General features: G+C 36.0%; 2 protein-coding genes across 5 annotated transcripts in view; one reads left to right on the plus strand and one right to left on the minus strand.

Moving 5' to 3' along the window:
- Positions 1 to 26,224, plus strand: part of Hiw (MYC binding protein highwire) — a 193,681-nt gene that overhangs the window by 156,881 nt on the left and 10,576 nt on the right. For all 4 annotated transcript variants that reach the window (XM_072888110.1, XM_072888128.1, XM_072888118.1 and 1 more), the window contains exons 17-21: positions 24,476 to 24,698; positions 24,770 to 25,132; positions 25,262 to 25,468; positions 25,736 to 25,941; positions 26,013 to 26,163. In XM_072888110.1, coding sequence (XP_072744211.1) covers positions 24,476 to 24,698; positions 24,770 to 25,132; positions 25,262 to 25,468; positions 25,736 to 25,941; positions 26,013 to 26,163 — 1,150 coding nt within the window. The remainder of the gene's footprint in view (positions 1 to 24,475; positions 24,699 to 24,769; positions 25,133 to 25,261; positions 25,469 to 25,735; positions 25,942 to 26,012; positions 26,164 to 26,224) is intronic.
- On the minus strand, positions 985 to 20,756 carry LOC140663725 (uncharacterized). The gene is made up of 4 exons (XM_072888151.1): positions 20,128 to 20,756; positions 4,355 to 4,774; positions 3,088 to 3,380; positions 985 to 2,834 (listed from the first exon to the last, which is right to left on the minus strand). Exons 1-4 carry the CDS (start codon positions 20,332 to 20,334, stop codon positions 1,049 to 1,051), a joined length of 2,706 nt encoding a protein of 901 aa, XP_072744252.1. The 5' UTR covers positions 20,335 to 20,756; the 3' UTR covers positions 985 to 1,048.

Consider the following 26,224-nt stretch of genomic DNA (forward strand, 5'->3'; position numbering starts at 1 on the left):
ATTATAACAAATGTAAAATATAATTTAAGAAATAATTGTTTTTGTATCAGTGGAGAATTACTTAATTATTTAGTCGAAATAAAATTTTAAAAATATTAAAACATCAATTTTAAATACATATATATATATATATATATATATATATATATATATATATATATATATATATTTAAAATTGATTTTAAATATAGTTTTTTAGATATAGTATATATATATATTTTAGATACAGTATATATATATATATATATATATATATATATATACTATATATACTCAGCTTATTAAATTAAACATTACTAAAAATAATTAAAATGTTTTAAAATGGGGATTGATTAACTTTTCTCAAATGCTAGATGTGTAAAATACTTATTTAATAATACTTGAAACAAATATACATATAAATTTATATTACATCTATCTTTCTTACGTATAAATAAAACCTTGGATTTTTTTCGCGATATTTTGTAACGAATCACTAATCGAACGTATAATAGTAATAATAGATAGGTCTATTAAACTATTATTGCGTTACGAGCGTCGCATGTACAACCATACTTGAAATACATTAATAATTTTGGCACGATTCGCTGCCAAAATTATTAATGCTGGTATTTTTGCGTGGCACTTTGGTCGACATTCGGACTTGTCTCCCCTTTTTACAAAAATGAAATCATCCGAATGATACAACTTGCTGTGCGCGTAATTGTTCTAAACAAGGGCTTATTCATACACGCACAGTTTGAAAGTAAGAACACTTTGTCATCCGACACGCGTGTCTGGCTCGGTCGAACGTTGCATACGCATGAATTGCACTAATTTCCGACGTATTTCCTCTCGCTATTGTGTGACACAGGCACACACATTATCCGAGTCGAGAGGTTCCACGTGACTCGTCGATTGCATACTCTCTTACGCAATCGCTTCGACGCGAACACACGCGTATGCGCGAACACTTTCTTCGTATAGTCGAGGCGAAAAAAAATAGGACATTTATAGTCTTTGTTATCGCGACAACACGTAACACTTATATCACAGATAATGGACGCCATTACGCTTTGGCCACGCTTGCAACTGCATCCTGATCAGGCTTGGTGGGCAGTGGTCTGTTGGCCATCTTGCTGGTGGACGCGGATGTTTGTTGAGGTTCCGGCATCAGTTCTGAGTACAGGTGAGCGGTCACGTCCGACGGCTCGGCATATTCGCATAACAATGAGTTCGGCCTCTTGTTGTTCATCTTGTTAGTCGTACCCAGGATACTTTCGCCGAGAACCTTGAGGAAGCTCATCGACTTAACAGGCTGATCCCTGTTGCAGGTAGAATCCATTTCCACATTCCGTGATGGTCCGTGATCGTCTGCACCGTAACCTAAATTTTTCGGCGGACCATCATTGACAAGGTGATCATTAACCACGTCCGGCGGTAATGGTTGCGGCGCCCGACCGATCAGACTCTCTAAGATCGGTTGTGACAGTCGACTGGTGCTGGGCACTGTCTCGTCGCCCGGCAACTCTGCATATAGATGATTTTGATCGCTGGTCCGCTGATCGCGTGGTTGCGCGTATTCCGTAATAGGTGGTCTGATTCGTATTCCGCTAGGCAGTAACTTCTCTAAGGACGGCGCTTTGGTGCCGATGTTGACGGACGGTCTCGGTGCTCCACGAGATCTCTTGATCCTCGGACGGATTACATCGTAGGCGTTCTCCTCCCGATCGCCGGCCGCCGGTTGTTGATCGTTATTGTTGTTGCAGCTTTCTTCAACCTTAACGAGATCATACAGGTGTTCAATCATGTCTTTCGCCTGGCTGTAATTGTCGGGGTCATTCAGTCGTTCTGCAAGATTTTTCAAATATTCCTTCGTGAGCTCTTCCGGTAACGTCTGCGTAGCCTTGTTCTCTGCATACGGATAAAAGTCACCGTATTCATCGTTGTCGTCCTCTTGAACACTTGTCTGAGGCTCCATTTCGAGGATTCTGGTTTCCGGCTGGAGACCGACATATTCGTGCACGCTTAGTCGTGAGATTGATCTAGCGGACGTCGCGGCGGTCATGTTGTTGCTAGACGAAAACCAGCTCGTTAGATTCGTCAGCGGGCTGGACGTAAGTTTGGGGCAGACGCCGCGACGACGCACGTAGAGAATTCCCGAGGCCAAAATTGCCACAACAATGATGATGACCGCCACGATGCAGACGATGAAGATGATCCTTTTCTCACGTTCCAGCTGTTCTGACTCGCTCATTTCTATGTCGAAGTATCCTTTTTGCCTCGGATAAATGTGAGGGCCTACGCTGGGCGGACTGACGGTCTGCTTTGGTTTTAACGACGGTTTCTCGCATTCGACATGATGCCGCTCTGTGCAAATCAGTTGCGTAAAGTTGCGCATGTTCATGTAACCCTCGGACAGATTCAGGCACTTGTCCAAGAACCGATCGACTACGCAATAGCTAGAGTCTATAATCCGGAAAGCGACGTTATCGCTTCCCGTCACTTCCCGCACCCATTTCTCGAGATTGCAGCCACACTTCTCCTTGAAGTAATTATATCCGACGCGCGCCGCGTTCACGCTTTGAGAGATTGCCACGAACTTGAGCGCACCCGCTCGCGCCTTTTGTATGTGATTACCGTTAAAGGAGAATCCGAAATTGGACCCGGAAGTGGCGCTCACCTCCGCCGTAATAGCCTCGCTCTCGAGATCGACAAAGAGATTGTAGTCGATCGTTATATAGTTCCATTGGTGAAGCACAATCGCACCCGGCTGTAGTTGTTGAAATTCATTGTTGCTAAAGGTGACCGTTGCTGCTGACGTATTTATGGCACCAGTGTCCACCTTGGATAATCTAATAGAATAACAAAAATTGAAGTGTGCATTAAAATAAAATATTAAAGAATTCAAGAATTCGAAGACAAAAGAATCGAGAAATGTTAATAGATTAATTTAAAAAAAGAAATATAATTGAATTTATTGTGTTTGCAGAAACAATGTAAAGATAAGATAAGATTGCGGTTTTTTATCTTATGACCATGAATTTTTGCAGGAAACGGGATAAAGATATTTGCAAGAATATCTGAAGTTTACATAACATCTCAAACCTTGAATATTGAATGGTCAGATTGTCATGACCGGCTTTGAAGGCCCCCGCATTGATATTTTCAAGTGTCACGTCAACGAACTCGAGGTTGTTGATGAGAGTTCTGTCACTGAAAGCGCCGGATTGAATGTCGTAGATTGTCGCGTTGCTGATGTTCACGCTGAAGATGGTCATGGCACAAAAAGCGTCCTTGCGTATAATCTTCACCCAGATGATATCCATGCGTATTTCCGCGACGGCCGAAGGAAATACTGCCTTGGGTAATTCTGCGATCCTCACATTTTTGAACGTTATCTATATTACAAAAAAGCACCACAATCTCAAAATTGTAATTAAATTTCCAAGATATTCTTACTCGACCTAAAGATTGTCTATCGTATCTGACATTTAATCGAACAATAACTCGTGCAAATTAATAAATTGTCCTCGTTTAATAATATTCGAAACGGAGAATGTTACGAATAATATTATCGAAAATATTCGTATCGATGCGTTATTCGATACCGGAAATGAATAACATAATGTAATTGAGATGCAAATATCATATAAATGTATTAAATTAATACATTATTACAGGACGTAAATGTATTAAATTAATATATTAGAAAAACATTGCAGATAAATATTTATGATTTTGTATCTCCATGAATTTTTTTTTCTATAATCATATTATTTTTAATAAAATTATTACGATTTTATATTATTTAAATATATGATGTACAATATAGATTATTAAATATATGATATTACTTATTTTTTATAAAATCAGTTTTATTAATTCGATAATATAATATTGAACATTATCATTTTTTTAATATAATTTTTTTCTGATTATGCAGAAACTAACAGAAAAAATAAAAATATAGAAATTAAATACAGTTACATGCATTGAAAAACATTCAGTTATGTATTAAAGATATTAAATTAATTTACACCTAATTGTATTAAATGACTTCCCTACAATTATAACAAACTTACTACATGACTGATTTATGGATTGAAATTTTCCATATAAGCGATAGTTCTTCATTAAAAGATATATTTGTTCAGAGTCCCAAATAGAATAATAAGTTTAAATTGCTCCAAAAATATAAGATTAGACAATATATTCAGAAGCTTATAAAGAAATAGAAATAACATCTATTAATTATCTTTATCAAAGTCAAATAATAAATGTGATAAACAAACGAGATAAGATCGATATCGGTGTTGATACTTTATTATTATTTAAAATCAAGCAATCGTGCACTAATTGTAAAGTCACCGACCTTGGTCGCTGGTCCGTGTCGTCCATGTTGAGGTGCTTCGAATTTGAAGGCATTGCTGGAGAGTTCTAAGGACGGCACTTCATTTATCGTGATCCGCAGTAGCCACGAGAAGGCATTTGGTTTTATCTCCACGTGTTTGCACCGTGATATCGAGACGCTGAGCGTGCCGCGCGTGTTTCGGAAGGCATGACTTTCCAGGAACACGCTATTGCATTCGGACACCTCGAGATGCGTGTTATATGCGCTGATATTCTGAAATGCCTGCCTCTTGGCGACCACGCTGTATATCCCGGAAACGCGGACGCGTTTTAGAGGCACGCCCCCGCCAAACGCGCCTGGCTGTATCCTCAGCTCACGGCAGTGCGAGATCTCGAGTTCCAACGCGGCCAGCGGAATCGTTCCTTCCAGCAGTTCCACATTCTAGAAAAAAAGAGAATCGAGACGAGAGATAAAACATGATGCTATTGAGTCTCCTATCGTTTGTGACTGCGAATAGACGTTAGCAGGTGTAATTAAAGAAGATGATTATCGCCGCGCGCGATCTCACATCGCCAAGGCCATGTGCCTCGTCATTTACTTTTCTATCCAGATTTACATCTTGCGTAATGAGCGGATATTATAACAACACGACTGACTAAGACCATTTTCACAAATCATAATAAACGCGTATGCATCTTTTTGTTTTGTAATAATTTACGACATTTTTACGACATTTTTGATATATTAAAAAAAATAATATTTTTAGAATATGTATTGCTCTAATATAACTATATAGTTTCACAAAGCATTGAAAAGAAAGATTATTTTTGTTCAATGTTTCTAAATTTATATAATAGTTTAATTAAAAATTTATTTTATCATAAATATTACATAACATAAATACAGATAATTAGATAAGATAAAATAAGTAATGCAAAGTAATAATTTATTCTCATTTAAAACAATAAAGTTTTCGAGGAGACTCGGAAATACAATATTTCCACTCTACGTCGACTTCCTGACGGCTATTTATATAGATTTATCTCAGCGCTAATTTATATCGGTATATATTTTCTGCGTTGACCCGATATTATGTTATTCGTGCTTCTTTAATAGTTTCTTTCAATGGCTTTTTCAACGTTGCATCAGTAAAAAGACTCTAATCTCTTCATATCTCTGAATCATCTGCAACGTCCCTGTTGAAAATCACTAAAAACTATCAGACAGGAAATCATTCAACTTGTACAAAAGATAATCCGATATCCTGGAAATTTCATGAAACTTATTCATGTTTATCTATTTTTAGGACTTTACTTTTGTGATGTATGTAAACCCATTCGGTTCTTTCGGCATCAACCTTTGAGCCTTCCGATGACTAATTGTAAGTCTGTTATCTACATTTTTTTGTCAGTGAAATACTGCAACACAAATTATTCAAGTGTGTTAAACGAATCTCACAGATATGATGTATTAAGCAATCTTAACTGCGCAATGACTTATTTATAATGTATTTCGTGACAAAAAGATGTACGATTATAAATTATTTTACTTGCTATTATGCAATTCGTTTTTCTGTATTTCCGACTGTTATTTGCTTCGTTTTTTAATATTCATAAAAAAAGGTATTTTAGAAGTTTGTTTTATATTGTTCTCTCTTTTTTTCTCTTTTATTCCGAATAAAATTGTAATAAGTAAAAAGTTGTAGAACTATTCTTGTTTGTGTGAAAATAAGTATGATATTCTATGAATCTCTCTCTTTCCTTTATAATATAATCACTTTATCACAAATATAAAATCACTTTAAGTAATTTTTCTACAACTTCAAATCTGCAAATTGTCGAATATTTGAAGTGGATAAAATTATTACTCTCTTCCCGTTTGGATTTCTTCCAAGTTCGGATGTTTACTTTTCGTACGAAATTATTTTTCCGTGTATCCTGGTTTATTTTTATGTTTGCCTTCGGTCTACACACAAAAAAAAAGCTCAATAAACGTAGACCGCATAATGCGGCATCCGAGCCATGTTGGTTCCTTCAAAGCACCGGAAAATCGTTTCAAGAGTTCATTAGAACTCCGATGAGTCACTGTTCGTTGCGACGAGTAATGCGTACGGTTCGACTTTCGCATCCCGTCTCTTGGTTACACTAGGGTAACGCGAAGCTTCGGTTTTTTTTTGCTTGTTTTGTCGTCTCATCGCGATCTGACATAAGTCGCGGTTTGATTTCAACAGATAAGTTTACTTTTGAAGGTTTGTTTGTCAGAAAAAGAGGAAAAAAAATGTTTCTCGTATCGATATCCTAGATTAATATAAATGTTAAGCAGGAAGAAAAAAAGAGAGAAAGAGAGAGACAAAAAAAGATATCGACTAAGATATCTACGGTTACAAACGTATGGTATAGTAATGTTAGACGATCTTGTTGTTCAATATCGTAGTTCTACGGTGATTCTAGTTTCAGTAGGATTCGAATCCCTGAACAGTTACAATCTTCGATAGTATCGGACTTAATTTCATCGGTATCCGGTAACACATGCATCTAATGCTCAGAAATTTATTACGCGAAATAAAAGTAGATTCAACAATATAAATTATTCTTTATCGTCGTATATATATTCAGATATTCTGTTACGAAAAGACAGGCACAAAATTTATTCAAAATCAATTTATTGCACGAAATTATTATTAATTCTTTTATTTCTAATTTACTTGGCTCTGTTCAATTTTTATAGAATTTATTATAATTTCATTTTTTATACATTCAGCGATAAATGGGATAAATATGAAATAAATCTGTTTATTGTATAAGATTATTAATTTTTTTATTTCTAATTTATTTTATTCTATTTATACTTTTTACAAGACTTATTATAATTTTATTTTAATATGACATATTTTACTTTATTCTAAACTCCTGCGAATGGTATTATTTTCTGATTCTATCTTTTGCTGCAATACAATGCGGATTTCCTGTGCGTTAACTCCATATGTTGTGATATGCGTTTCTCCGGTTGATAACGCCGGGTAAAGTAAGTAAGCAGTATTAGCAGTGCGCAGCGAATGTAGTTTGTGCTTCATTCCTAATTAAAAATATACGCGACTATACCTTGTAATTCAACGAGGAAAGTTTCTCGTGGAAAGAATTAATTAACAAAATAGAGGTAAATAGATAGATAAAAAAAGAGCGAGAGATACGAGAACCGCGATATCACGCGAGTAAAATAAGTTACGTGTAAATTAATTAGGTGTCAATGAGACAACTCCTTTGTAGCAGAACTCGGATTCTGCTTTCATTATGCAGAGTCGATGGCATCATTTTGCATCATGCGGCGAAACCAAGTTGTTAGTGCTCGGAATAAAGAAAAACACGGTCAGGGAAGACTGTGAATACTGTGGGACACAAAATGGGACGGAAAATGCATTCTTTCTACGCTTCTCGATGAATGACTAAGACCGCTCTTAAAAGTCGTACAGTGTGACTCAAGGGTTGGGATAACATCGGTTATTTTTGCGTCGCGATCCTTGGGCACAAAGAACATCTCTCTTTCTCTTTCTCTCTCCTTCTTGAGATCTCTCACGAACAAACGATGTGAAACCGCTGGTGCGAATTAATTTCACGGTACCGAGATCACGAACTGGCCCGCAGCCATCGCAGAATTTTCTATGACCGCCACGATGTATTTCTAGACATCGATTTAACTTGATTTCTTTACTTGTTTCTTTATCATATACTCGACGAGCTAACGTAGTAGCTATGTAAACATGGAGAGAATATGTTATAAGATCAATTGTGCCAATTGATGAAATTGAGAGATATTTTCGCTCAATTTTTCAGTTATCGAAGACTGTGTAAAATTTTTCCATTATTCACTATAAGTAATTCTTAGGATATTTATCATGATTTACAAGGGAGCTATTTCAGGCAAAGAAAAAAAGCCATATGAAAACATTTCAACTTCTGAAATTTTCCGCCAGCTTAAGAGTTATTCGAGAACGGTTACGTATCTACAATTCGTTCCGGACCGCCCTGAAACTTTAGAACGGATTTTTTAAATGTCGCTCCACATTTCGTTTTGTTTCGTTTCGCAACGAAGCGTATCGAACAGTTTCCGTTATCGTTTCGTTTCAGTTCGATTCCATATGTTTGCTTTAGTTTCATTTCTTTCTGTGAGAAAGATTTTTATGAAAGGAAATTTGGACATCCTGTTTGAAGAGTTCCCCCAAACTCTTACTTTCAGAATACATTTACATAGCCATTGACATTTTTAATATTTAATACAGAAGAATTATATAATCACATTTATCATTAAATGTATAAGAAATTATAAATTGCGATTCTTAATTTATATGACAAGTTTATTTTTTAAACTTTTATTTATAAGATTATGTATAATATTACACTGTGTTTGAAATAAAATAATTAAAATCGTATATTCTACTTTATGATTTTATAAAAATGCGTATTAATTAAAAGAGATACATCGACTAGGTCAAAAGTTAATAAAGTTAAATCTGTTATATTTCGAGATTCATGAATTTGCATGACATTTTGCAAAGCATTTTTTTAACCTTTTAAAATATAAAACTTTTAGTCTTTTAAAATATAAAGTTAATAATTAATTTGTGAGTTAAAGTAAAGCTTTGCCCTGTCGAATATAATTTAATCTCAAAATCAAATATTATCTTATATCGAATTAACATTTTTATAGTGACTGTCCATAAAAGTTTATGAAAATAATTTTAATTCAGGGCAAATCTTTACTTTAACTCGCAAATTAATTATTATTTTTATATTTTAAAAATACTTTGTGCAATGTCAAATTCGTGAATCACGAAATGTATTAGATTTATAGCTTTTAATCCTTGATAAAGATTAATTTTGATTCGTCCAATTCCTTCTTAACGTGATTTTCTCTTATCTGATCAGTTATTTAAACATATACGTCGTGATATGGTAACAGTTACGTAATATCGAAAGAGCCTTTCTGGCGAGAAACCGCTGTAAATGCAGTCGATTGCAGCGGCGGAGGTTGCAGTTATGTAGGTATACCGTTAGCAAAGGGAATCTTAAGAAAGCTGTGTGATGTGTGTGTGTGTGTGTGTGTCTGTCCGGAATATCGATGAATCGCAAGGGTCACATCACATCATCGGCGTGTGGCGGGGAAACACATTATTTCAACTTATACATTGCGAGAGTGGTGGATTTGATCGTGCAATGCATCGAGCTGGAAATAAAGAGAACAGGGCACTTTAACCGGATTGCGCGTATCCACCACAGGATATCGCGGATATCAGTAAAATTCGCGGAATTCGCGAATTCGCCGATATGTGAGAAACTGATAGTTTTGGCCGCGCGCCACGAATGAAACGACCGGGTAGAACCCTGTTTATTATAGTGACCTAATAGAACTCGTAAAGGTTTAAGCTGACGTTAAAATATTTTCGCTCACGCGCTAGCCTTGTCAGCGCAAACACGGAAAGGAACGACCTCGAAGTATTTCTATAAAATATTTTGATACATAATTTAATTTAATTTCAACAAATAAGCCAATACTTTATTTTAATTTTAATTTTAATTATTAAATTATTAAATTAGTCTAAATATCTTTTGCTTGAGAAGATTTTATAAAGATTCCAAGAATGGTATTAAATACAACTGTCATCAATAAAAATAAAAATAAAGATAAATTGCGCGAATTCTTCTACGGTACAATTAATATTATCCGGCTTTTATTAGGATTCGATCTTGTTTCAAAATTTATAGAAAGAGATGGGTAGAAAGATAATTATGTGCGAACGCATTACGGCTGACACGGATGACGGATGAATGAAAATAAAATGCAGAAAATGAGAAGTTACGTAAGATGAATTACGCGCGAGCGAATAAGTGAGCTTTTTATTAGCGAGCTCTTTCTATTTTTTTTCGCGTGGCCTTCTTCGTGGTCCTCCATTATTATCGACCGATTTCCAAAATTATACGACGAGAAGCATCCATATGGATAAATAATTAAACGGTGTTGGAAATACGCGTCGCGCATGTCGATGCCGCGAACGCATCGTTCGCACGTTGAGAGTTTCGGCAGCCAAGTCACGCGCGTCAAAGATTCGCCATCTGAATTGAAATCGGCGAGGAATTGACGGCCGTATATCATCAGTCGGCGTATTAACTGCTAGTAGAAGACGCAAATCGAAACGCGGATGACATCTTCCCTCGTATTCAATTCGTCGCGACATTTCTCGTCAACCCAGACGTGCGAATCCGTACCGGCGAGAAATGATCGTCATATTGCGAGATGAATGAACCGGATAAGTGGAAGTGCCGAGTCTATATGGAAAGTTTCGAGTTTCCGTTTTCGTTACTGACAAAGTTGTTTCCCAGCTAATTGAGGTAGTCAGGGAAACAGAGGCCCGGGCGTCTCCGGCGTGTAAAAATAACCCGATTCACTGTCTAGTTCTAGTTCGAGGTGAACGAAAGGAAGACAATCGAGTTATTCTAAACTCTGGCACTAGAAAGAGAGAAAGAGAGAGACAGCCTTCAGGCGCCGTCTGCTCTTCTCTTGAAAATTAATCAACCGTGACGAAGTTCATCTTTAATTTAAAAAGCGAAGAAGAATCGTTATATTTTCTTTTGAATCTATGAAGGTTGAGGATATCTGCGTTTTTTTAAATATACAATAATCAATGTAATAATATAACTGTGATTTTATATTATTTATATAATATAAAATATTATATAAATAATATAAAATCACAGAAATTAGATTGAAAAATACGTTTCGAATATTATCTGACATTATATTATCTGACATATATAGTATTACGCGCGCGGACATTGATATACTTCCGATAATTCGCGCAATATGTGTGAGACTGAATATTTAATACTATTTATTGGTTTAACATAGTTATAATTACATGTTCCTCTAGCGGGCGCCGTTAAACAATTCCGATTTAATTACTGGCTCATAAGATTTAAATATTATACCTGGAAAGGAAAAAGACATATCGTCATTGAGATGACAAAGCTATGAGATTGAATTTTCAACGAATTTATATTACATATGTCATTTTAATTGTTTCCAATCGATGCAAATTTAATTTAAATGGAAAAGTTGATTTTTAAATATAGAAATTTATAACATTTGAAAGGTAATAAGCAAAGAAAGAAGAAAATTATTCCTGAACATACAGTCATGTACAAAATTATTAGGGGCATCCTATTTTTTTAACACATTTCCAAAAAATGTCCTAAAACTAGTTGACTAGTTAAAAATATGTGTACATTTTTTTGGAAGTTATTATGTAATTGTGTTTATAAAATGTATTTTTAAATAATCGATTGTAATCCGTTTTAAATTAACAAAATATATGTGTTAAACGAGGGGTTGGTCACTGAGGTAATTTTTGTACAAGGGCTAGGTAATTCAGCGGCAATCCCAGCAAAATTTTAGGTAATCTAAAGTTATTTTTGGTAAATCTAAATAATCTTTAGCGTTAAAATAATTTAAAGTAAAATTTCTTTTTCAAAATTTATTTTTAATTTGAGATACTATTAAATAATCTTAAGTAATCCGAGGTATAATTTAAGGGTAATCCATATCAAAGGGTAATTTTTGTACATTATAACTGTTAGGGACCAACCGCTCGGTGTTAAATTGTTTCTTGCTTTTTAGAAACTTTGTATCTTTCTATTCTTTATTCTATAATTTAAGTTCTCTCTGTCCCATTGTCCTAAAGTTCCGTTTGTTCTAAAATATTAAAATACTTTTAACTTAATGAAGATAAACGAAAGTCTAAATTTTATTGCATTTGCAAGGATTATTTCAAGTTAAAATTGTTAAACCGTTGAAATGTCGATGCATCGTTGAAACAAGTATTACGTAAGTAATTAAAATCGATGGTGTTATATTTATGTACAATATTTGGACACGTGTATACTAATTGTAAGAGATAAAAAAAATTTAAAGATGTCTACTTAAAATTTTGAATATGACTGTACATATTCTGTCACTTAAATTCGCAATTTGATCATAACACATGCAATTCGATACGGACAAGATACGCATGATATTCTGCACGTCAGTTACTTTATATCTGCCTTTTTGGTCGACGTTATCCCGCGCTACTAATATTCCGCGTCCACAACGTGGGCGTTTCGCTCACGATGTCCGAAGTACACGACGCGTGTATCTTCGCCCCAGGTCGTCATGCGAATATCTCGTTCCCCTCCGAGGAATTCGCGAGGCTCGAAGAGCTCGGCGTTACGGCGATCATCACGGGGAATGCCGGAAGTTAATTCGCGGAATGGCGATGCACCCGTTCGCTGACACTCTGCCTCTCTCGCCGCGCGTCGCACATATGGGATGAAATTACTCTACTCGCCCTCGCATAACGCGGCCCCGGTAGAACACGCCTGCCTTTGCCGACATGCGAGCGCCATTATGCCGCCGGGGGGGCCTCGAACCGGGGGTCGCGTCAAGGGATAATTCGGTTAATTGCCGCAGCGCACCGGGTACTAGATGGCCTGCGATCTGCTAAGTGCGACGAGCTAGCCGTGCACGTTCTCATGTGTGTGTGTGTGTGTGTGTGTTTTTTATCGCTTTAATCTTCCGCGATCGATATTGTCTATTTCTATCCTTTTCTTTTGTTAGCTAAGAGATTTTTATCAATCATCTAAAGATAGACACTGTCCTCTTCTCTTTCGCATTAATTAATTACGTAGAATCATGTTACATAAGAGAATATTTATGTTATATTATTATACGAGCCATTAAACAAAATAAGATTTGTTAAAAATAAATTTCATTTCGGTCTTTGTATATAATTATTATAGTATGCAATAATATTTTAGATTTGTTTTTCTATTATATGTACAAAATTTGCAATCGTTTTGGACATATCTTTATAAGTTTTTTGTTTTTTTCATTGTAAAGAGAGGAAAGATACTGCTGTTATACGTTGAAGAAATATTAATTGATATTAATGTTGTTTCAAGCGTTAAATCTTCTGTTAGAACGTCATTTTAAATTAAACGTATGACAAGACCGGAAAGGCGTTTCTAACGTTAACCCGATCAAATGTGTTTTGCGAGAGAGTCTAAATTATAGAATCACTACGGTTTTGCGGATTGCAATGCGGAAGACACACGGCGAATGATTTGGATTAGGTGGGCGTAAATGCACTCATATTTACGCGATTGTTGGTTTCTCCATCCTATTCATACACATATATATATGCTTAATATTCGCAGAGACGTATTCGCGCAGATAGGCGAAGCACTTCGCACGTGTGGCTAATCGCGATAACTGAAGAGAACTCGTGGCAGAGGAGGTGTTGGAGAAAGCGAGAAAGAGAGTTATCGTTGCGAATAAACGAGCAGGATGTCGGGCTATATCTACGCCCCCGGAGCAAATTCTCCGGACAAAGCCGGCAAACCGCAATCGGCTCTCGGATGCGCGTGTGCACGTATTGTATGTGCGGGGGAGAGAGAGGGGACGTTCTAAAATAATTTATCATACCGTAGTAGGGTTGCGCTAGAGCCGAGAATGGCTCGAGAGTGATAATAGCGTGTTTCGCGATCGAGATAGCGCCGAATTTCTCTCTCTCTCTCTCTCTCTCTCTCTCTCTCTCTCTCTCTCTCTCTCTCTCTCTCTCTGCCTTTCTTTTCGAGCCGTTTATTGGGTTATCAAAGTTATCGGGATTGGTAGTGAACTAGAGAGCGCGACTCTCTCTCTCTCTCTGTGCTCGATTCACGAGCACGATAAAAGATCCTTCCCTCTTTGTCGATGCGGCTAGAGAATTGTTTTCGAGTCGATGTGTTCGCGAATTTTAATTGTGAAATATTGCATTGGAAAACACAAAGGTCGGAATTGTAGAGAGATAACATATGACGGCGTGAGTAATGGTCGTTGAATTTTCATTGGCGAGAAATGCTTTGTCTGATTAAATCGATGAATTTTAATTTTAATTTTACGACCGATAAATATAGAGATTAAATATAACATATAATAATCAGAGTTAATGAAAAAGGTTTTAGGGAAGGAAATATTTTATTTAATCTGCATAAGAATGTTAGCCAAATAGAATAAAGACGATATCATTTCAGGTTTAAGATTGTATTTTGAAAGTTACTTTTTAAAATCCAGGGTCAGAGGAAAGTCTCATAGATTCGATTTACTTAAGATTATCCTGGACACTTCTCGCCTCTTGTCGACGTGGACTAGCCCGCATCATTGTCGCAAGGTTCTTTCACGTTAACGCCCTCGACCGACCGGAGTGTAATTCGTTGAAAGGGCCTATTGTGAATAAATTGAGCCGAGGCGAGGATCAGGCTGGGAGGGTTTCGATGCGAAGCGTGATTTTATGCTCACGAAATTCCCATCGCGATACCCGCCCGACATCCTCGGGTTATAGGAAACCACATGGATGCACATATCGAGAGTTTCATAACAGATGTAAGCTCGAAATCGCAACTTTAAAGGAGTGAAAAACCGATTTAAAATTCGCATTTCATACATAGAAATATGTGTAAATATTTCTGTATTTATTTCCTCGAGGGATTGGTCACTGAGGTAATTTTTGTACAAGGGCTAGGTAATTCAACGGCAATCCCAGCAAAATTTTGAGTAATTCAAGGTTATTTTTGGTAAATCTAAATAATCTTTAGCGTTAAAATAATTTAAAGTAAAATTTCATTTTCAAAATTTATTTTTAATTTGAGATACTATTAGGTAATCTTAAATAATCCGAGGTATAATTTAAGGGTAATCCGTATCAAAGGGTAATTTTTGTACATTATAACTGTTAGTGACCAACCCCTCGTATTTTCTTAATTATTAAGCCAATTAGTACGCAACACTGTTATGAGATGCAAGACAAAAAAAAATTGGGGATACGCCCCTATGAAGAAATCCTCGATATGTTAATGATTCAATTTATTAATTCGATAGTTGAAACAGACGGTACGGATGAAAGGACCGCGTGGATGTTCCTCCCTATCATGGTAATAAAATTTAACGTGACCTCGAATGGGTAGTTTTTGGGGAGAGATTCAGCGGTTTTTATTTTCACGACTGTAACGAGATATAATTGCACGCGTGTAACAATGTTACATTTCTACAGCTGGGGTCGTCGAACGTATCGCGGATATACGCACGCATGTATGTTACATATCTGGTAGCATCGTTTCCGTCCTAAGTGCTACTATCGTTCTCGCGCGATTTCGCGCGACGTGTTATTTTCCAGTTCCGATTGTTAGGTTTTATTCGCTCCACTCGAGATGATTACAGTGTCGAGAGAGAAAGAGAGAAAGAGAATTAGAAAGAGAGAGAGATATGAAGATAGGGACAGAGAAATTACAAGCAGCGTTGCGAGAGCACTGCATCACGCAACCGCGCTTTAATCGGCCTATTGTTTTCGCTGGTTTGCGATTAACAGATTCCCCGGTTCTCCCTTTTCTCCCTCCTTCTACTTTCCCCATAATCGCAATCGGTTTGTAATCGAGTTAGTCGGGAAAAGCCGCCGCTTATTAACGGGTCCGTGAGCGTTAAATCGCATGCCTAAACTGGCGCCGCGCCGCGCCGCGCGAAATTGTTTCGGTGTGCAACGACTAGCACGTGGCGCGCCAACGTTAATTGTTGTTTCCACCTGTAATTTCGAATCGACGACCATCGCGAATAACAACGGGGTTGCCACGAAGCACTCCAACTAAATCCCAGGAGCGTTGCACGATGCGCTTGAAGGCGCGTGCGAAAATTAGCCGCATAAAGTCCGTTGGCCAAATGAATCGTTCATTCGTCGAAGATCCAATTAAGAATCACCCTTGTTAACGTTAATTTTTCGTTTCTTTTCACAGTCAAAATGAAAAGGGAGAGAAAAGAAATTCTTTCTTAAAATATTCGACTCTAAAATTAGAACCAAACCGTAAAACGGAAACGATTACATTACAGTGTCAAATTTAAGCGACGGTACTGAAATAATTTCCAAGTTGTCGAACGAACAGAGTAGAAAATATTTTTGAAGCAGCTGACTCGGACAAAGCATCTCTACTTCGTTTATAGTGAACCCTCCGATCGGAAATTGCATGCAACGGAAGTAGTCGACCTAAGTTCGATTAGGTTGAATGCATGAGGATGAATTCGAGGGAGATATCGGGACCGATCTATTCTATTCCAAGTGCTGAGCGAGTTGGCTATTGTAAATCCTTTCAAATATCTAAGTCGCATAAGAATATACACGTGACTATTGCCAGGAATTATTTTTGTAAATTGTAATTGGATTTAATGATGTAATACAACATTCATCGATGCGTTTCTCCATTAAATGTATTATTTTAATATTTCAATTGTGTGTTTTTTTTTTTTTTTTTTTTTTTTTTTACAAAGTTCGTAGAATATGCAAAATAACTTCGGTGATTGTGTGAGATTAGAATAAATAACGTATCGACAAGCAAAATATAAAAACATAAGATAAATAAAACTAAATTTATATATATATGGCAAAAAATATTTTTGTATATTTTTTAATAAATACAATTATGTTTTAAAATAACATGTATTAATAATAGAAAACAATAAAATTAAAAATTAAAAATAAATATAAAATTGAAAAATAATGATATTTTTTCACGCGTGACCTATTTATGAATTTATCTTTTCTTACTGACTTTTTATTATCGGAATCGACTGCAGAGGAAATCTCGTATTATTTCCCTATAAGAGAGATCCGCGCGTTTCTGCACTCTTCGGTACTTGTCATGATTTCAATATTTGATCGTCGCTTGATTTGTCATTTCCGCCGATCAAATTAGAGTGTCCTTGTTTCGATACGAGTGAACTTGCATGAGCCAACAAGGAGTAGCCCAGTCAGTTATACCGCAAGCGATGCTGGCTGTACGATAAATGGAATTAATGGTGTTGGAATGATAAGTGACGATGTGACTGAATCTGATTTGATTACCAAGTATTTGCCGTCTATCCAGCGGTATAATAGTAGCTTAACAATGGCTGCCACATGTTGTTTGTGTTGTTACTGTTAAGCAAATACAAAATACTGTCACGGCTCGCTTGGTCAATGCACTCGCTTATCGGTCGTATTATTATCTGCAAAAAACGACTGCATTTTTATATACTTTTGACATTTTTTCGTTATTTCATTCTCGAGGATGAACAGACGTTACTGACTATCGACTTTATTCATCGACACCAGTCACTTTGCTGTCTGTCAATTATTAAGGACACTGGATGTACTGGTTGTACTGCGTGTCACGCCTACGTTTAATGTTTTATCGGACGGACAGGAATCGCTCTCAATGATTCAGAAGTTATGACGGTACGTTAAAAATCACGAAGAAGTTAAGTAAATTATATTTAATATAAATTTGAATATTTGCAATAAAAAATATTCGAAATATCGACAAGTTTAAGATTTTTTCGTATAATTATGAATTATGAGGCATATAAAAATATTTATAACATTTTCGACAATGAGTAATTCGAGGTATTTTATTAATAGTCTCTCTTTAGCTAATACTTTTTTTTTTCAATATTTGTTTATATATTGCATCAAAATGTCTCGATTATTCGAGTAGTATAAAGCTTGAAATAGTGAATGGCGACAAAGTAATGAAACGATCTAGTAACCTTAGACTGTATGTCGGACTATTATAAAGGAGAAGGCAGTGCTGTGAGTGCTGCTTAAAACTGGTTTCCGTAGTGTTTCCATGCGAGCGGTTGATTGTAGTGTAGATAGGGAATAGACTTACTCCAGTTTGCGGTCAAGAAGCGTAGCAGAAATTCAACCTCGCTATTCGAAGAAGAATTATAAATTAATTAATATGTTCTCCACTCTTGTATTAAATATATAATACTAATCCAAATGCACAATTTAAAGATTCTTATTATATTAATTATATAAGCTGGAATAAATTATTGATTAGATTTATTATTTGTATACGACGAATCAAGCAGGTTCTTTAGCAAAATATCTTCACTTTAATGTTTAAAAGAATTATTGATTATGCTGTCATAAAATATTAACGCGTTATTGCATTATTAATCTTTTGTAGTAAAACCAATTTTCTATTCCATAAATTGAAACATATATTATCTTATTTACAGATTTATGTTACAGAGATGAAATTTATGATCCGAGCTAAATCGAGCTACGGGAACCGTATTATGTGTGATATATCTCATAGAGAATCTTGCAGTATTCGGGCTTTTTGGATATTTTTCAACTCTCAAATCTGTTTTAAAATCTAAAATCTATCAGAGATCCTGCTCTACATCTCTTCCCTTATATCACATTATTAGAACAAGTTATCGCAACTGGTGCTTGAACGTGATAGTTTTATCGCGTTTGTTGCCACCCCTTCCCCCTTTTCCCTTTGAGTTTCTCATGTTGAAAACTTTACGAGAAGCGCATCGCATCGGTTGCGGATGATATTCAGCTTGAGTGCAGCTGACAACGAGAGCGGCAAGTGAAGCTGCGGCTGTTGCATGTTACATCGTACAGAAACGTGGTGGTGCAAGTTACAACTTGTTTCATGTCTGTTCAGGGGCGGACATTTAAGTAACAGGCGTTTCACGTTATTAAATGATGTTTCTGTTGAATTGTCATTTTTTAATATTTTTATTATTAACGCAATATTATTATTATTATTATACATGTATAATGTATACTCATTAATATTTATATAATATAAATTTATAATATATATTTAATAATATTTATTTAATATTTATGTGGTATATATTTATTAATATTTATATAATATAAAAAAATGTTGCATTTAGTATGAAAAAGTGGCATCTTTTTTTAAATTTATATTAAAAGCACTGCTAAATGTGTAATGTTTGTATCGATCAAAATCAGATTTTATTTAGCAGTAAATTTTACATGTATTGGAAAAACCGTCTATAAGTTTATAGTCTTATAGTATCATATTTAAAAGTTAGCTCTCTCTCTCTCTCTCTCTCATAAATTGACTAATTAAAGGACAGTTTTTCCAAGATAAATTAATGTTCAGATAAAATCTGAAAAAGAGGCGAAGATAGTTTATTGAGTTCAAAATTTGCTAACGTTGAAATCGACCCTAATTCCGACCTACGTCTACGAACGCACGTATGCACTTGCGTGCGTATGCAGGCATTAAACGTGCGTGTGCATGCACGCGATTTCCATCGTATTTACCGGGCCAATGATTTATATGCTAATCTCGCGTGGAAGGCGAGTCCAAAACTCCGGTAAACTTTCACCGTCGTGCATTAACGACTTCTCTTTCATGGATGCGGCGGATGCGATATTAGATAAACGATTTCGCATAATCCGCAAATGTCGAGAAAAATTGCGTTAATAAAAAAACGCGTGAAAAATAGTCCGCGTCTGACTTTGGAGTAATTTGTCACTTCCCATTGTTTGTTACTTCCCAAGAACAAAAGAATCGATATCATCAACATATTAATTTTTAATTATCAAGTTGAAAATCGAATAAGAAAGAATCGATATTTATTTTCTGGAATCTGTCGAATTGTATTATTTAATGATTATCGTTTTTTAATTAATCAGCAATGTATTTATGGACAAGATGTAGAATTTACTTTTTGCAAAATTATTGCGAAAAGTTTTTAAAATCTTTAAAATTTGGATTTTTTGGAATCTTCTTATATTTTTAATCTTTAAAAATATGAAGAGAGAAATAATGATGTACAATATTGATTAAATTCGCGCTTTACTGTGTCATTTCGTTATTTTTAATACAACGCGAAATTATTATCACAACGACGGTTCTTGCATTCACCTGTTCTTTGGAGAAGACGCACTTGACGTTAATCCAGGTGTGTGCCACGCTGGTACAGTTGCAGGCATCCATGGCGCATATCCCTGCCTTGGTGGCTTCCATGGTGCATGGCAACGCGAGATACCATAGAAGAAACACCAAGCATACGATTCCACAATCACATCTAAGCCCATCCAGGGCGTTCAACACTCTTCGCTTGACACTCATCTTTGATGTTTAGATCATCACCTGTCAATTTCCTCGCATAATTGCCTCTCTCATAACGATCCTATCACTCGTTTCGTCGTAAAATGTTGATACACTCGCGCGAAACAAAGACCCGTGTCATTATTGATTCACCAATCGATCGCGTAGATCGATCGATTGATAGACACTGTATTCCTCTCGCGACTTCTTCCACTGATTAATCCTGCACTTTGCGACCGGATAGAGAAAGAGGTACATCTCCTTCTTTATCGACCTTTAACGAGATTTCATGATGTTTGAAAAGAAAAATTAACGATCGATTAATTAGTTCTCGATACGCGCGCGTTCGTTGCCGGAGGGGACGAACAAGTAGAGTAAGAAGCAAGACAACTAGAGACCAGCTGATGTGATCGTGACGGAGGTTGCTCTTAAACTGTGGTCGGTAGTATGCACGATCGGTGTCTACTCCCCACCTATATCTATATACAAGGCTTGACTCGCCTTGCTATACTCTTTCTCTCTCTTTCTATATCTCTCTCCGCGTGTTCTCTCTCTTTCTCTCTCCGGTCTTTTGAGAGATAAACACCGGCCATGACTCGTCATTATAGTCGGGTTCAAAGGAGTGGGACGAACTTTTCCTAAAGGCCCGATCGGCGTGTTGCGCTCGCCAGAGATCGACATCGATTTCTACGAGAAGGAGCACGATCGATTTTCGCCGCCATAGTCCACGCGCACCTGCCAGGACGACCTTGACCAATATTTTTATTGTGCGGAGAACTTTTGATTCATACCGAGATGATCGATGTTCATCACGGATGCTAATTACGTAAGCCACGTTCAGGGCTTGTAACCCCGGTCAATAGGTTTTAATCTGTGTATCGCCCCTATAGCTCTTATATATAGATTTGTATTTTGATAAAAATTATTTTTTATAAAAATTTAATTGATTGTAAGAAATATCAAAATCATTGATATATTAACTGCTGACGTTAAACATTGGCAGACCTAAAGTAATCAATATACATTCACTAATTATTTGTTAGAGATTTGTAAATGTGCTTTTGTCAAAATTTATAGGTGTAAGCGTGGCATTGAATGAAAGTAGAAAATAAAAAAATCTCTTAAAATTTTATCTTAAAACTCATCTTAAAAGAGAAGACATACGTTGCCCACGGAAATTGAAATTTTAATTGGACTTGATACTAATTATTAAATTATTGAAGAGATTACAGCTGTTAATGTTTACAAGCTGGGAAATAAATGTCAAAATTCTTATATGTTTTATCAATTTATTATTTGTTTCAATATTATATATTATTTCAATCTGTTTATAAAACTTTAATTATGAAAGTAATTTTACTTTGTGGGTCAAGATTAAACAAAATGAAATTTAAATATACATCATAGATATGAATAAAATATAAATTGCTTACAAATTGATTCGGTATGAAACACTGAGAAAAACTATCTCTCTTCTCTTTGCTTTCAATTAAATAGAAATTAAATTTTGTATTTTTTTAAAACATTTTTGGAAAATTCTCTTCAAATATTTGTAAAAATTATTTATATTTTTTACATATAAATTTTTCATAAATGAAATGGAGAAAGAATCGTTATCGAATTGAAACACTGCATAGATTTCTTTCGACGAATTCGATATAGGTATCTCTGGATTTTTCTGTAACCCACAAGCGCTGGTAATTTTCACGATTACGTGTTTTTGTCGACAATAAAGAAAGAAACGCGGCATGCGACAAAAAATAACGTGAACCGTGATTCTCCGACATATTGCGCCGGAACCGGAAATACGCGACAAGGGAAGCGCAGTATACCATAAAAACGAGACAGTGGCTTGGGAAGACGACGCTATGTTGCTTTTCATATAATAGCAGATAGCGTTTTCCTAAAGCTCGCCATACCGTTGTAAGCTCTTTGCTTTATGAGCGCAAACCTGCCCATTTAATTTCCCATGAGAAATTGCTCGCCCTCCCCTCCCCCGCTCTCTTGGCTCCGCACCGAATAGTCTTCGCCTTCGTCTCCTGTCACACGCACGAAACGTCGTTCCATTCATTCATAACGCGTTTTTCAAACTGAAAGGTACCGCGAAGTGCCCATTTCCGAAATGGTCACGTACCGGCTGTACGTCACGTGGATACTGATCTTTAAAGTTGCACGATTCCCTCTCTCTCTCTCTCTCTCTCTCTCTCTCTCTCTCTCTCTCTCTCTCTCTCTCTCGCGTATTATGCACCGGTGTCTATTATCTTTAGCATGCCGCTCGTTCATCTTTTTCGTGACTATGATCGATGGCGAGAGCGCGCTGTTCCTCGACGCTTATATCTGACTCGCGAAAATTACATTTGTTACATGGTTTGATACGCGCGCGATACCGCAGACTTGGATCTATAACATAACTCTCATCTTGAGTCGAGGTATTATCGGAATTTAATTCCTTCTAAATCTCGAGTCTGTTAAAGCAATCTTCTCCCAAAAGTAATTTAATAAATAAAACGATATTGAAATAATCTCTCTCAAAATTAAATTAATGATCAAAACAATACTAAATATAATTTAAGAGATGTCTCTCTATTCCATACTTTATGTATAAATAACTTTGTTTCTTTCACAAATTTGTTTAAAGCTCAAAGAATTATTTATAATTATCCATGAAACATGCACATTTTTTTGGATAAAAAAAAGTAAAGATCGGAGAGAGAAATTAATAAGTATTTTTTATACATTATGTTCACATATTGTACGTTAATTAAACTCTTGCACTATTGTGTTTACATATAATATTTTGAATTTATTGGTCGTGAAGTTATCGAAGAAAATATCGTTTTTAATGTTTATCTTGTAGTAATACCGTATCGATCGATACGCGCGAATTCCAGCAAGATCTCTCTTCGTGCAAGATTTTCCCAGAATACCGGTTCTCTCGGACGACGATAAAAACATAGAGTCGGTTTTACACTTACTGTGAGAAAACCATTGATATTTATTATTAAGTACGTATAATTTTATTAATTTAACGATTTTACATACTGGTTAAAGTTAAATAATTGATTGGTGTTAAATTTACATATGAGGGGGAAAATTGAAAGAATTTCGTGTAGAATTCAAAAATTTCAAATAACTCAGCTCACACAAAGGGCATATTTTACATCACCCAGACTCAGGGAGTTACTGAATTCTGAATCTCAGAAACTTTATAACGTCCGTTCTCTCAAATGCGTTTAACTGTTGGATATAGATCGCTCACTTAATACAGTGATGTACCTATAGGTAGTAAAGCGCGGACCATTTTGACGAGCTTCGAGGAGAAGAACCGCGATGTGATTGTGCCTTATTAGCGATGAGTCCGACGAGAGTCCGGACGAGATGAGAAGCGACGATTGTCTGGCTGGTAGAGGAGCATCGTCCTCTATTCGCGATCTATCCAGCCGGGATCCGCGCACTAACCAATTAAGGGCATCACGACTCTCAAACCCGCTTTAATGAACTGTAGTCGCTCTACCTGCATTGATAATAGACTTAGCTCGATTTCGTGATAAAAGTGCGCCTTTTGTGAATCGCGAAAACTTTTGCGACGTTTATATCCCAATATATCTCATCGCACAAAATGATCTTACATTCTCAGCGTTGCGGTTCTCCCTGACGTGACTAACGAAGGATTAAAAGTTTCGACGGAAAATCTCCTATTCCCTGCGCGCAATTTTATTTCGTACTATATTAATCAGAATATACTATTAGTTCTATACCAAGTTTCTGCACTTTATATATTCATTAATAAAAGATTTTTTGAGATTTTCCTCAACTTTTGCATGCTAGTCGAAAGAACATAATTTTTGCGTATATCTTGGGGAAATTCTAAATCAGAATATGAATAAGAAAAGTTTTTGATTTGATTGTGAATTAAAATTTAAGCGAAATTATAACACAAATAAATATATAATGATGTAAGAAATAAATAAAAATATAATCATAGGAAAATCGCAGGAAAATATAATCTCTTAAAAAACTCTTTATGTATTTATCTCACTAAATATATGTATGCGCGTGTATTTACTTAAGGAGATTATACTTATCGCGGAGCGTTATAATAAGTTTGTTAATTAACTATTTGTTAATTAAAATTTGAAATGTTTTTTTTTTTTATTATCAGTTGTCACTCAAACGAGCGTCTCTTCCTGCGCGATTTCGTTTCCTGCTCAGCCGGCACCAGTGGTGGCAGACTCGCGCGATGGCTGCAACCGGATAGTTTCGTCGATCCTTCTGAATGTGAAGCGTTATATTCGCGAGAAGAAATGAGATGCGGATGGCCGGCAATCGTCACAGTGCTTACGAGAGATCAATACGGCGAAGTCGTTCACGTACCCGGATTAAAGGTATATTTCTCTGCTTCCTGGATATATATTCGATCGAATCTCTCAATGTCATGAAATCGTCGTCTTTGCAGATCGAAGTTAAGGCAGTTCCGATCGACAAGACAGACATCACGGAATCTGATCAGAGTAGGAAGATCCGTCGTATTTCTCAACCGGATCCCTTAACTTTTGGCGGTCATCCACAACCATCTTTGGATGTTCCGTACGAGGTGACCATCAACAACAAAATGTGCTTCTACGCCATCACCATCATGAAAGCCTATCAAAATTACTCGTTCGAGGAACTGAGATTCATGTCTCCCACTGTCAAGCGATCGAGCGAGAGTATGCTAGTCAGGCCCAACGGTGATGGCAGTTATAGTGCTACGTGGACACCATCTTCGGTTGGTTGGTACTCGCTGATGATCACGGTGGACGGTTATAACATGGAAGATGTACGTAGGTTGTTTATATTTAAAAAATGTTATTTTGGAACTAAATTAAATTCTCAAATCTAATCTCCACTCGCTTTACTAGTCGGAAATGAGACTTAAAGTATGTCAATTCAATTTCGTCTTGTTTAGAATTACAAAGTCGAAGTGAAAGAACCTCCGCAAGGAATGCAACCACCCACTCAGAACATTGTCAAAAAGCCTCAGCTTCAGCCGAGCAGACTCAGGAAATTTGTCGCGAAGAATAGTGCTGGCTTGAGAATACGGGCTCACCCATCGTTGCAAAGTGAACAAATCGGATTTGTTTCGGTTAACGGCACTATAGCTTTCGTCGACGAGGTAATTTAAAAGCACTTAAAAAGTTATTGATCGTACGTTTTTATCGCATTTATTTTTTTTAAGCTGTATTTTTTTAACTGTAAAGATTAAATGAAAATAACATAGATTTTTGCCAAATTTAAATATATAAAAAAATAACATTAACAAAAATATCATTTTATTCTTATCTCTTTACAATTTTTAGTTTAAATTATTTTTATGTATTATATTTTAAAGACGAAAAATATATTTAAATAAGATTAAAGCTCTGCTTTTCTGCTTAATTAGATTCATAACGACGATGGTGTTTGGTTACGTTTAAACGCGGAGACAATCAAGGAATATTGTAATAGTAGTCATCTAGAAGCCTGGTGCTTGCAGTACAATCAACATTTAGGAAAAACTCTGCTTCTACCAGTGGAGGAACCAAAGTCTATTTTAGATCAAGTCATCAAGGAAACCATTCTGCGAAAACGGCCTGATACTAGTGACGAGTATGTAAACAAATCTTTCTTCCATTACCCATTTTTTTATTTGTTTCTAATTTTAATACAATCTCTTACAGTAAAAGAAAGACTGTGACTTTTGACGCCGGAAGAAGCATGATAGTTGTGAACTGTGGCGCATCTGGACACAATATTAGAAGCAAACCGAGCTTGAAGGGTGCGCCAATTGGAATGTTAGCGCTTGGAAATACAGTGACTATTCAAGAATACGTAAGTTGATTAATGCATTAACAAAAATCCATTTATACATGTGGTACGATACTTCACGATT

Source organism: Anoplolepis gracilipes, chromosome 1 (genome assembly GCF_047496725.1).
Source record: "Anoplolepis gracilipes chromosome 1, ASM4749672v1, whole genome shotgun sequence".
Taxonomy (NCBI): Eukaryota; Metazoa; Arthropoda; class Insecta; order Hymenoptera; family Formicidae; genus Anoplolepis; species Anoplolepis gracilipes.